Here is a 12,335-nt window from a genome sequence, read left to right as displayed (position 1 = left end):
ATTTGACCCACAGGTCAGAGAGACCCCACCTGTTCTGCGTGCAATGCAAACTAAAAAAATATAATTCCATAGTGAAGAGAGGGACTCAGGTTGGATGCTAAGCTTATCGTACCAGATATCTTTGTCCCAGACCTCTAGCTTGACCTCATAGTAGCCTGGCAGCATTAAAGTCCCAAATCCAGGGTTTCAAGGGTTATCATTATCTTCAATGAGTCTGGCCCTCCTTTCTTGACCTTGGAAGAAAATTTTGACGTAGCCATCGGTGCCACTGAAGATGTCACCCCTAAGTTGTAGCCTCTGTGCACGATAAATTTGAGGGGTGCTTTGCCCCACCCCAGGCACTGTCCCTGTTTGATTTGATCCAGTGGTCTCCAAGGAGGTTGTATCTACTCTCATGTGCAAGCCATAGCTAGGTTACACACAATATATGGACAGCTAACCTCTAGTCGGGACGCAGGTGGCACTGTGGGTTAAACCACAGAGCGTAGGGCTTGCCACTCAGAAGGTCGGTGGTTCAAATCCCCGTGACAGGGTGAGCTCCCGTTGCTCAGTCCCTGCTCCTCCCAACCTAGCAGTTTGAAAGCACATTAAAGTGCAAGTAGATGAATAGGTACTGCTCCGGTGGTAAGGTAAACGGCATTTCCGTGCACTGCTCTGGTTCGCCAGAAGCGGCTTAGTCATGCTGGCCACATGACCTGGAAGTTGTACGCCGGCTCCCTCGGCCAATAAAGTGAAATAAGTGCCGCAACCCCAGAGTCGGCCACAACTGGACCTAATGATCAGGGGTCCCTTTACCTTTACCTTAACCTCTACTGAGCATATTCCAGGAGTTTCCTTAGCCAATGAATCGAAATGTGCCTTTTCAAGAGCGAAGGGAGAAACTAGAAAAAAACATTGTAGTTTCATCCTGCAGAGTAATTCAAATCCATCTTCTAGGGGAGTCCTTCAAACCCCTTATGGACTCACGAGGTAATTATTTATTTCAAATGGCAGCAATTCAGAAGTGCCAGCTGCTCTTTTAAATGTTTCCACAAATAGGAGCCTCTATATCTTGCTCTGCTTTTCTTTGGACCATATCAGCAAGGCCGAGAGTGGGGCCCTGTCACCTGGGCATACACACTGCCCAGGCTTGCACACTATTGAATATCACTTCAGTGCTGCTAACGCAGCAGTTTGACTTCACCCCCGGAAGTACATCCCATTGTCTCTTAAGACAGATGGATGCTGACAACAACAACCCCCTGCCCCTAGGGTGAAAAACATTTTGATCCTGAAATTCTAGCGGCTTCATAGTGGAGGAGAAAAGCAGGGAAACTTCTCAGCTAGGAGATTATTCCCATACCTCTACCCAGTTCGCTCACCTCCATGTCTCTTTTGAGAACTGTCCAACCTCTCAACATAAACAATATTGGAACTTCTTAGATTCCTCACCACACATCTCACCCCTTAAGTCTCTAGAGGGAGGCAGAGATAATCTGAAGGTTTGAGGAAACTGCTTTGTTTTTTGTAACCCCTCAAGATGGAGAAAAAAACACCGGATGTTCTGATAAAGACATTCTCTCTGTGTGTGTGTGTGTGTGTGTGTCTCACTCTCTCACACACTGTAGCCACATTTCATTTTGGTGGTTTCAGCTAAGAAAACAGAGCAGTTGTGAAACAGCAGAGAACTGGAATGTTTTCCCTTGTCCTTTATTATTTAAGCCAGGAATTTTCGTTTCATATCCAGAGAAACACATGACAAACCTGCTGAAGCAGGCTGTGTTGTGAACAGAGCTGAAACAGCCGAATATGCTCAGCAATTATTTGTAAACAAACCTTTTGGCTAAAAAGCCCAGCTATGCAATGACTTTATTCTGGATTTTGATAAAAGCTTCTAAATCTAATCACAGTAGAAGCTAAAGGGGAAAAGGAGCACTGGCATCAGAGAGAGTGCAGTCACAGGATTTGCCATTTGCTACATCCCACCTCAGATGTTGGTGGGACACCCAAAACAGCCTCCATAGGAAATCACCATTCATGGACCATGTCTGTATGGATGAAGCTGCTTCTTTAGGTATCCTGGTCCAAAGCCATATATAGCCTTGGAAATCACAACCAGCACTTCTGAGTTCCTCCCAGAAACTAAGGCATGTGTCACCGTGACCAGAACTATATTCTCAAGGAACAGGAGTAACTCTTGAACCATCCTCATTTGGGTGAAGGGCTCCCTTGACCATGGCTGTCCCCTACATATTCAGGTTCAAAGCCAGATTCAGCAACATAACGCTGTCCACCTATCAAATTTGGCCTGTGAGATTCAAACTGATAAACATCTGCAAAGCCAAAAGGCCCTTCACCCCTGGCATGGAGCATTCACATTGAAACTCTCTTTATGAGGCCGCCTCCAGATTTTAATTTTCTAACAATGGCTTCTTTATAAGGAATTTCTCACATAAACAAATACGATTCCTTTTCTTTCTTCTGGGAGTCTTTATCCCTGTATGATTGTTCCGGTTTGACTGGGATTTTCAAACCCAAAAAGAAAAGGGTTGGGAGCGGTCCTCTCAGGCTTGCCAACTTGGCAAGTCTCTGTCCTTGCCACTGAGCTCTGCTAAGGGGAACAAAGAACAAACTGCCCAAAATCCATTTTGGAAAAAATGTGGAAAGGAAGGCCTTCTTGACGCTATGATTTTAGCAGTCCTTGTTCCAAACTGGGAACGGCAGAATGGGTAAGTTGCACCCAGATGCCTTCAGTGTTAGCAAAGTAGAATGGATGAGGATAGGGGGCTGAGGGGGCTCAACATTGGGGTTCACCGCTCTTCGTCTTGCCTTCCATACACACACAAACAACGTTGTCAGAGAAGCTGCCAAGGAAGCCCTTCCTCCTCTTACCACCACATCCAGCCTTTGTGACTCACTTATAATTCAAACCTTGTTTTCCAGAATTGAAAACCGCTGTAAAGGAGGCAAGTATTAAAGCAGAAGAATCTTAATCCTGCTTGATTAGGGGAACCATTGTCCCCGTTGTATCCCATGTAACTATCAGAATTTTAGCTTGGGGTTTGAAACTGGAGATCTGTGCTAGACGTGCCTAGAGCTCATGATATCCAGAAATCATGAGTTCAGCCCAAAAATGTTTTGCTCAAATCACACAGAGGTTAAGGGGTTCTGCCCTCTGTCCACCACCATTCATTCTTGCATATTGCATGAGGTCCATATTTGCTTCCATTGTCGAATCAGTTTTTCAAAAATCCTTAATGCACTCTATCTTAAGCACTTTTGTAACCATGATAAATTAAATGCCATATATACTGTTCCTTTCTGTTGGGGATAATTCAGACTGAAATTCCCAGGTGTCGAAAAAGGTTGTTTATGTACTACTACTACTACTGCGGCTTGTGTTTTGTTAGCCCCCAAATGGAAAATGAGCAAGGTTCCAATTAAAGAAGAATGGCAACTTAAGTTGACAGTATATGCGCAGCTTGCAGACTTAACACAGTGTTTCCCAACCGGTGTTCCGCGGCACACTAGTGTGCCGCGAGACATTGCCTGGTGTGCCGCGAGATGTTGCCTGGAGGGAGTCGGGCGAGTCGGGCGGCGAGAGGCGGGGTGGCGGTGGCGAGGAGAGGCCGCCCAGCGCGGGGCTCTCGCCGTCTGCCTGCCTGGCTGCCTGCGTGGCGCTGACGTCACGGGGCTGTAACGTGCCCCACATAGGCACACGCGGGGCGGCGAGCGAGCTCCCTCCCACATCCCATCGCCGCTCGCTTCGGCCGGCCTACTGGGCTGTCGCAGGCGGAAGGCCTGCGCATGCGCGAGGTTTTCGCGCCTTCGGGATTCCCTTCACGCCTTCCTCCTCCCGGGTCCTTGAGAGCGCGGGAAGCGGCAGCGCGAGACCGGCGTTGAGCCTGGTAGGTATTGCGCTTGCCAAGGCAGTCATTTGGGAAATGAAAACTTGCAAAGCAAGCAACCAGTTCAATCTGAAGTACGTGTATGCTTAATATCCTGTATCTGAAACCTGTTCTGCCCCTCCCCCACACTTGGTGCCATTTTCATCTACACATGCAGCAGAGTAAGTTGACCCAGAATAGTACCAATTCAGATGGCAGATGGGAGAATGACAGTGCTGAATGCTTTCCCATGTAGAACAGTCCCTGCAAATAAAAACCTAGCATATTTGGAAGAGGGATGCTAGCCTAACCATTACCTTCTATGCTGTTACTATTTTTTTATTTTTTTTTTACATAAGTAAAAAGTGACCTTTCCCCATCTGGCATGGTGGTGTGCCTCGAGATTTTTTTCATGAAACAAGTGTGCCTTTGCCCAAAAAAGGTTGGGAAACACTGACTTAACATATGGAATAAGAGAACAAGAAGAACATACGTTTATACAGTAGAAGATTGGAAAACGTTTATTGAATATATGGAAAATAATTGTGTACAGCTGAAAATGCTGGCAGCATTAAGATAAATTCAACAGTGTAAACAAGTTTTGATGGATGCAATAATGGTTTAGTTTTTGTAAAATATGCAGGGATTTATGGTATGTAAAATGAACCATGGAAAGAGAAGAAGAGAAGTCATTGATATCTTAAGAATGTAAAATGAGTATTTTAAATTGTAAAACAAATCAAAATTATACACATATTTACTGTTGTTCATCTTCACAACAGATTGCAGTAAGCTGCTGTGGAATGCAGTTAGGGTAGCTGTTAAGTAACTTTGGCTGATTTTTTCAATGAACCTGCATACTTCTTCAGCATAAGGTCCTGAAACATATGGAAAAGGATGGTTGGGGAGGGAACTAATTGAAATAAGAAGTGGGCAGCCGTAAGGGGACATAATTATGACAGGAAGGGCCACTCAATGTGTGACCACAAACCAGCGTGTAATAATAATCAAAGTGCCCATGTGTCGCAGGACATTTGTGCCAGACAGTACCAGCTCCAGCCTGCAGGTTATGGCCACAGTGGCCTAAAATACGATCGCCCCACAGGTTTTTGTTCCAGAGCTGCACCTCAAAGACGTCGTGGCCTGACAGTGTGACAGCCCCAAAATCAATAGGTTCAGTCCACCAGGGGTTATTGTTATGTGGGATGACGATGGTCCTCCTTTCCTGACCGTGGAAGAAAATTTTGACATAACCATCAGTGATACCTAACCAGTTACCCCTAAGGTTGTATCCTCTGTGCACAATAAATTTGAGATGTGCTCTGCCCCGCTCCCAGGCACAGCACATATTGCTGTGGAAGCTGCCGTGATGACAGCGGCAGGTGCATTCCTCATCTGAGCTCTGAGAGCTCCAGTGTGGACACGGTTGTGAACAGTTCCTCTTCAGGGCCCTCTGGTTTATATAGTTCACGATGGCTTGCTTCAGCAAATCCCTCCTTGGATCCCTTTGGTTCAACAAGGTGTGCAAGGGTAGGAGAGAATAGGAAACCAGCCCAGGCTTTGTTTTTGCACTCTCCATCCATGCGGAGAAGTTCTGGGCTCCAGGTTTAGAGAAGAGAATCTCTGCTCGCTTCTCTCCTCCCACAATTTCAGTGCGCTGCTTGGCGTAAGCATCGTGGAAGATTCCACGAGTGTAAGTCCTCCGGAGATCTTCACACTTAGAACTCAGGGAAGCAGACCCAAATAACCACTTGTGTCCCAGAGAAACCTCCCAGCCCAAACAGCTCTCAAAGCTGGAAGCGGTAATCCCCCACAGGGCCATCTTGCATGTCTGCACAGCCAGCAGGTGGCGCAATCGCCCGCCCACCTGCACATTGCTGATGTAGTGGGTGCCATAGATGTCGATAAAATGCTGGTATTCCTCAGAGTTATTCCTCCTTGGCAGACTGGCCAGAGCACGGGAGAAGTGGGAGGCTAGGAGTGAGCGTCTATGGCGGAGTCTCAGCCTGCTCAAGAAGAGAAAAGGAGGAGCAGAATAAGGAAAGAGAGTGTTACCCACAACCACATACTTCCATCTATATGACAGAAGAGAAGCCTGAGGGGTCCATATTTTTTTAATTCTAGTTCCCATCAGTTCAAGCCAGCATGGCCAATGGTCAGGGACGCAGCCTAATAAATTGTTATTGGCAGTTATAGTTTGCAGGATAAAATGCACATATTAGTTGATTTGTATCTACTGATCAGACAGGCTTTATTCCTAGACGGAACATTGTTGACGTGATCCAAAGGGTAAAGATAAAGAATTTGGAAATTATTTATCTCTCTAGACCCATTCATTTGGAAATTCTTTATCACTCTAGACACATTCAAAGTTTGACAGTGTGTAATGGGTGTTTTATTTTTATTTTTTTAATTTCAGGAAACAATTTTATACTTAATTGACCAACAATACTTGGTGTTGTCATCAGAAACAGTCACAAATGGGTTCTCTACTTTAAGAGAAGTCAGGGCATCGTTTGTTCCCAGTGCTATTTGCATTTGTCATAGAAACTCTGGATAAAAGAATTAGATCCACTTCTAATATCAAGGGGGTATGCATTCTGGGAGTAGAACATTCCATAGGTTCGTTTGCTAATGACATCATTGTAATGTTGTCCAATCCCAAGCGAGCAATCTCTCCCCTATATGGTTTTTATGCCATTGTTGGCCTTGAAATTAATTGCTCCATATCTATTAAGCATTTCAATTTCCCCATATTAGAACAAAACATATATTTGCCAATTCAGAGTTTCAACCTGAACAACCCTGGGATTTGTTATTTATTAAGGGTGCTGGGAATTGTAGCTTTGTGAGGGGGAAACTACAGTTCCTTGGCTACTTTGGGGTAAGTCAGGTGTTCTTCCTCCCCCCAAAGATACTTCTTCCCCTCGTAAAGGCTTCCTTGAAATTCTTGCAACTCAGAAAACAAGAAGCACAAAAACACTGATTTTACCTAAAACACATGTATCAATTTTCTGCTGTCAAATGCTGGTAACTTTACAGCATAATGCGCTTCAACGAAACGGGCTGTCTCTATCAAGGACCCCTATAGAAGAGTTTGGATTTGATATCCCGCTTTATCACTACCCGGAGGAGTCTCAAAGCGGCTAACATTCTCCTTTCCCTTCCTCCCCCACAACAAACACTCTGTGAGGTGAATGGGGCTGAGAGACTTCAGAGAAGTGTGACTGGCCCAAGGTCACCCAGCAGCTGCATGTGGAGGAGCGGGGAAGCGAACCCGGTTCACCAGATTACGAGTCCTTCGCTCTTAACCACTACACCACACTGGCTCTTATCTTATTACTTACTCTGACCAGCCAACTATGGCTCTGTAGGATACTGATGCTCACCTGTAGTATGCACAGGAGACCTCTTGCCTCACAAAAATATGGCTGTCCTGACGGGATTTCTCATGTGCATAAATAGCCATCCGGGAGTGAGATCCAGCAAAGGCCACCCGCATCTTAGGCAGCTCCAGCCCTGCTTTGCTCAGCACTGTGCCAAACCCCAGCTCTGCTTTCCAGTCGTTCTTCACCTCCTTGGCCATTGAATTCGCGACATCCACATCCAAATTCTCAATAGAACTGCTGACATCCTGATGGCACGTATGAAGTACTCGCCAGTCCACGCCAGCTAAGGGGAGTTTCTGCAGCTTCCCCTTCATCAAGGGATTCCGGCAGAGTTTGCACGTCCCGTTGGGGCCCTGCCATTGGCTAGTGTCCACCACAAACGCTCCCTTTCTCTCCAAAGAGGTGATGTCCACGCCCTCGCCAATGAAGCTGTGGCCGGGCACAAAGCTGTCCTGCTTCATGCAGATGGATCTGTGGAATATTTGGCAGGGGCTGGAAGTGGTTGCTGAAAGTTGGAGGAGGAAGAGGAAGGCTGCTAGGAAAAGGCACTGTTTGGACATGACTGCTCCAATCGAAAAGCTTGTAAATTACCCTAGGGAATAAAACAGAGAGGTCTTGTTTGCACCATGTGGGCATTTCTCATCTTTTTCAGTTCAGCTCATGAGGGACTTTCAGCCTGTGGGTCTCAGGGGTATTTGGTGAGGTGTACATACATTCATAAACAGCAGCAACGGCAGCAGCAACAGTAGTGGAATTAGTGGCAGCTGCAGCAGTAATAATAATAATAATAATAATAATAATAATAATAGTGGCAACCTTACCTGTTCCTTCTTTTCCAAATTGCCTCTCCCTCTCAGTGTATTACACTGCACTACAAGTGGCTTTTATTCCATGTTCTTACCCACATGTTGTTGTTGTTTTCAGTTCCCAGCCTCTCCCACCGACCTTTCATATTCTCTATGAACCAATACTGGATATGTGAACATTCGCTCACCCCTCCTCCTCTAAACAAACAGGACATTCTCAAAAAATAAGATTCTTCTGCCTTGCTGCTTGTCTCCTTTCTAGCTGTTTCCAATTCTGGACAACAAGGAGTGAGAGAGTCAATGGCTGGATGTGGTGGTGAGAGGAAGGGCTTCCTTGGTGGCTTCTCTGAAAACACGTGTGTGTTTGTATGTGTGTGTAAGACAAGATGAAGAATGGTGAACCCCAATGTTGAGCCACCTCAGCACCCTGTCCTTATCCATTCTACTATTGCACTAAAGGCATCTGAGTGCAATTTAATGCTTCCAGTGTGCCATTCCTGGTTCAAAAGAAGGACTATGAGAATCATGGAGTCAAGAACGCCTTCCTTTGCACATTAAAAAAACAAAACAAAAGATTTTGTAATTGTTATTCTTTGTTTGCCTTACCAGATTCCAGTGACTAGGAAAGGTTCCTTGGGCTAGCAAGTCTGAGAGGACCAGAGGACCGCTTTAAATTCTTCTCTTTTGGGGTTCAAAATTTAAGAAAACAAGAACAATCATACTGAAATAGAGAGAGGCCCCTGGTGTGAAAAAAATTCTTTTTGTGAGAAACTTCCTTATAAAGAAGCCATTGTTTTTGTTTGTTTTTAATGGAAGAGGTGTCATATGCCTCATAAAAAGAGTGGCACTGCCAATGCTCCATGCCAGGGTGTGGGGAACATTTTTGGTTCCACAGGCTAAATTCTTATCAGATATAGCCTCATGGGGGAAATTTGACAGGGCAGGGCTGAAAGGAGCACTTCCTTTGAAAATGTTGTTTCACAGTCTAGGGATGCTGCTGATTCTGGCTTGGAACCTGACTACTCAGGTGACAATCATGGTCAGGGGAGCCCTTCACCCAAAGTTTCTGGGAGGAACTCAAAAGCAGTGGCGTAGCGTGGGTGGTCAGCACCCGGGGCAAGGCAAGTAATTTGCGCCCCCTAACCCGTGGATTTGCGTCCCCTAACCCGTGGATTTGCCCTAACCCCAGATGTTGCGCCCGGTGCGGCCGGCCCCCCCTGCACCCCCCACGCTACGCCACTGCTCAAAAGTACAGGTTATTATTTCCAAGGCCATATATAGCTTTGGACCAGAACACCTTCCTCCATATTGACATGTCCATGAATGGGTGATTTCCTATGGAGACCATTTTGTGTGTCCCACCAACATCTGTAGTGTGTTTGAGTCAAATACGGGTTGGGATGTTGTGCAGGACATTTCTTGTGACTGCACTCTCTCTGATGCAAGTTCTCCTTTTCCACTTCAGCTTCTAATGTGATTAGATTTAGAAGCCTATATCACAATCTAGAATGAAATCATTGCACAGCTGAAAGGTTTGTTTACAAATAATTGTCGGGTGTACTCCACTCTGTTTCAGCCATGTTCATAAAACTGCATAAAGCAGCACACAGCCTGCCTCAGCCGTATGGTTTGTCATGTGTTTCTGTGGACAATATGAAAGAGAAATTCCTGGCTTAAAAAATAAAAGACAGGAAGGCACATTCCAGTTCCCTGCTGATGCACAGTTGCTCTGTTTCCTTAGCCAAAATCAGCAAAATAAAAACTGCTACACACCAACCCACTATTAGGATTGTGGTTATCTGAACATCCAGGGTGTTCTGTCTGTGTTGGGGGGGGGGGGGTTACAAAGAGATTCCTCTAAGCCTTCTGCCTGTCTATGTCTGTTCTCTCCTACCTCAGGGACTTAAAAGGGTGAGATGTGAGGAATCTAACAAGTTCCAGTGTTGTCTATGTGGAGAGATTATGGTTGCCATTATTTCAAAAAGTGAAAACGGTTGTTGAGCTTTTTTTGGCCAAGTTGTTGAGCTTTTCCAGATGTATGGTAACCCTATTTCCTCAGAACAAACAGGGATGCGAGCAAACTGGGCAGAGACATTGGGACTGGACTTTAGTTGAGGAGCCTTTCCACTTTCCTCCTCCACGATGAAGGTACAAAAATTTCTGGATCAAAATGTTTCTCTCAACAAGAGAGCTGCTTCTCTCTCTCTCTCTCTCTCTCTCTCTCTCTCTCTCTCTCTCTCTCTCTCTCTCTCTTTCTTCCAAGACAACAGCCTCTAGAGGGCCACTGTCAAATAAAAGTAAAAACACTCATTTTTTTTCATGAGGCTTCAAAAGGTCTCCCCTCTCTTTTTTCACCCTAGGAGTATGTCCTAGACCCCTATAGATGGAAGCATTTCCAAGGGCAATTGGTCCTTCTAAGTAGCTGCAGTTTGAAATAAATAAATATGATTACCTCATGAATCTGTAAGAAGTTTGAAGATGGATTGGATTGACCAACTACAAGATAGGTTTGTCATTTTTCTAGTTTTGTGAAGCTTCTCCTTTAGCTTTTGTAAAGGTACAGTTGCTCCTCTTCCCTCAGGGTTTTCAATTCATTGGCTTAAATTCCTGGAATATGCTTGATAGAGGTTAGTTGTCTGTACAGTATGCTTAAATTGGCTATGGCTTACACATGGAAATGTTAGTGGGGTGTTGTTTTTTGACAGCTCATTATTAAATTAAGTGTGCTCTTTAAATGTAAAATAATGTGTCTTCATGCCTTTCTTTGGCAGATAGTCCCCTTTGAAAATGTTTCTAATAGATTCAGGACAAGAAGATGGTTCTTTCTATATTGCCTGTTTCATAAGAACAGCAGCCCCCAAGCTTTATACAGTGGTACCTCGGGTTACATACGCTTCAGGTTACAAACACTTCAGGTTACAGACTCCGCTAACCCAGAAATAGTACCTCAGGCTAAGAATTTTGCTTCAGGATAAGAACAGAAATTGTGCTCCGGTGGCGCGGCAGCAGCAGGAGGCCCCATTAGCTAAAGTGATGCTTCAGGTTAAGAACAGTTTCAGGTTAAGAACGGACCTCCAGAACGAATTAAGTACTTAACCCAAGGTACCACTGTAGTAGTCTATTAAAGGGGTAAAGGGGACCCCTGACCATTAGGTCCAGTCGTGACCAACTCTGGGGTTGCGGCGCTCATCTCACTTTATTGGCCGAGGGAGCCAGCGTACAGCTTCTGGGTCATGTGGCCAGCATGACTAAGCCGCTTCTGGTGAACCAGAGCAGTGCACGGAAACACCGTTTACCTTCCCGCCGGAGCGGTACCTATTTATCTACTTGCACTTTGATGTGCTTTCAAACTGCTAGGTTGGCAGGAGCAGGGACCGAGCAACGGGAGCTCACCCCGTTGCGGGGATTCGAACCTCTGACCTTCTGATTGGCAAGTCCTAGGCTCTGTGGTTTAACCCACAGTGCCACCCGCGTCCCAAGTAGTCTATTAGGTCTCTTTAAATGGTATTTCAGGAATGGGGATGGCTGGCGGTGCCCTGGTTCTTATGGTATGGCAAGATCTTGCCAATGCACAGAGATCTGAGAAGCTTCATCTAGAGGGAGAAGTTTCTTCCATATAGTTCTGGCTGATGCTAAGATGCTCAGGAGTATGGGTAGCTTCATGTACTGGGGTCCATTATGCATGTTCATTCTCCTGTGATGTCTCCTCAGGTGACAACATCTATAAGGCGATGTGGTATCAAGTGACAACCTGATCTGGTGGTTGCAGTTTTCACTCTTGGTCCCCTTCAGCAGCTCTGTTTGCATCCCAAATTCCCTTCCCAGGGAAGATGAGAATCCAGACGTGCAATGCAGTGAGCTGGAGCAGTGGTTCCTTCCTCAACACTTGTTTTGCCAAATGCAAGTGTTCTTTGAGGATTCAAAGGCAACAGCAACACAAGTGGAGGGAAGTTCAGTGCTTTTACTAAATAGGCAGCACGACCAAAACAGTCTTTAAGCAAGATAACATATAGCACAAACAAGATAGGATACTTCCCCATTCATTTATCAGGAGCTCCAGGGATCGATAACAGAGAGACTCCAGTGGCTGGAGTCTGGGCCTACATCAAAGCACAAGGATCGGAGCCCATTTGAGAAATTGATCTTCCCTCATCCTGCTGCAACTGATCCCTGGAGCCCAAGCAGTAAATGCAATCCAAAAACGCTTGTCAGTTCCCAGGGTGATAATAAGGAGGGAGGAAGATTAGGACAAACCAATACCAATCTCCTCGAGA

General features: G+C 45.5%; 2 protein-coding genes across 2 annotated transcripts in view; both read right to left on the bottom strand.

The window, feature by feature from the left end:
* The window catches only part of LOC114582682 (perforin-1-like), a 6,209-nt gene extending 4,842 nt beyond the window's left edge, over nucleotides 1–1,367 (bottom strand). The window contains exons 1-2 of the mRNA XM_077918102.1: nucleotides 1,343–1,367; nucleotides 113–155 (exon numbers count right to left, since the gene is read on the bottom strand). Coding sequence (XP_077774228.1) covers nucleotides 113–155; nucleotides 1,343–1,367 — 68 coding nt within the window. The remainder of the gene's footprint in view (nucleotides 1–112; nucleotides 156–1,342) is intronic.
* Nucleotides 1,368–4,591: 3,224 nt separating this feature from the next.
* Nucleotides 4,592–7,841, bottom strand: LOC114583742 (perforin-1-like). The gene is made up of 2 exons (XM_028705171.2): nucleotides 7,256–7,841; nucleotides 4,592–5,872 (listed from the first exon to the last, which is right to left on the bottom strand). Exons 1-2 carry the CDS (start codon nucleotides 7,813–7,815, stop codon nucleotides 4,780–4,782), a joined length of 1,653 nt encoding a protein of 550 aa, XP_028561004.2. The 5' UTR covers nucleotides 7,816–7,841; the 3' UTR covers nucleotides 4,592–4,779.
* Nucleotides 7,842–12,335: the final 4,494 nt, after the last annotated feature.

The sequence above is a fragment of the Podarcis muralis genome, chromosome 13 (assembly GCF_964188315.1).
Source record: "Podarcis muralis chromosome 13, rPodMur119.hap1.1, whole genome shotgun sequence".
NCBI lineage: Eukaryota > Metazoa > Chordata > Lepidosauria > Squamata > Lacertidae > Podarcis > Podarcis muralis.
This window is presented reverse-complemented; position numbering and strand designations above follow the sequence as displayed.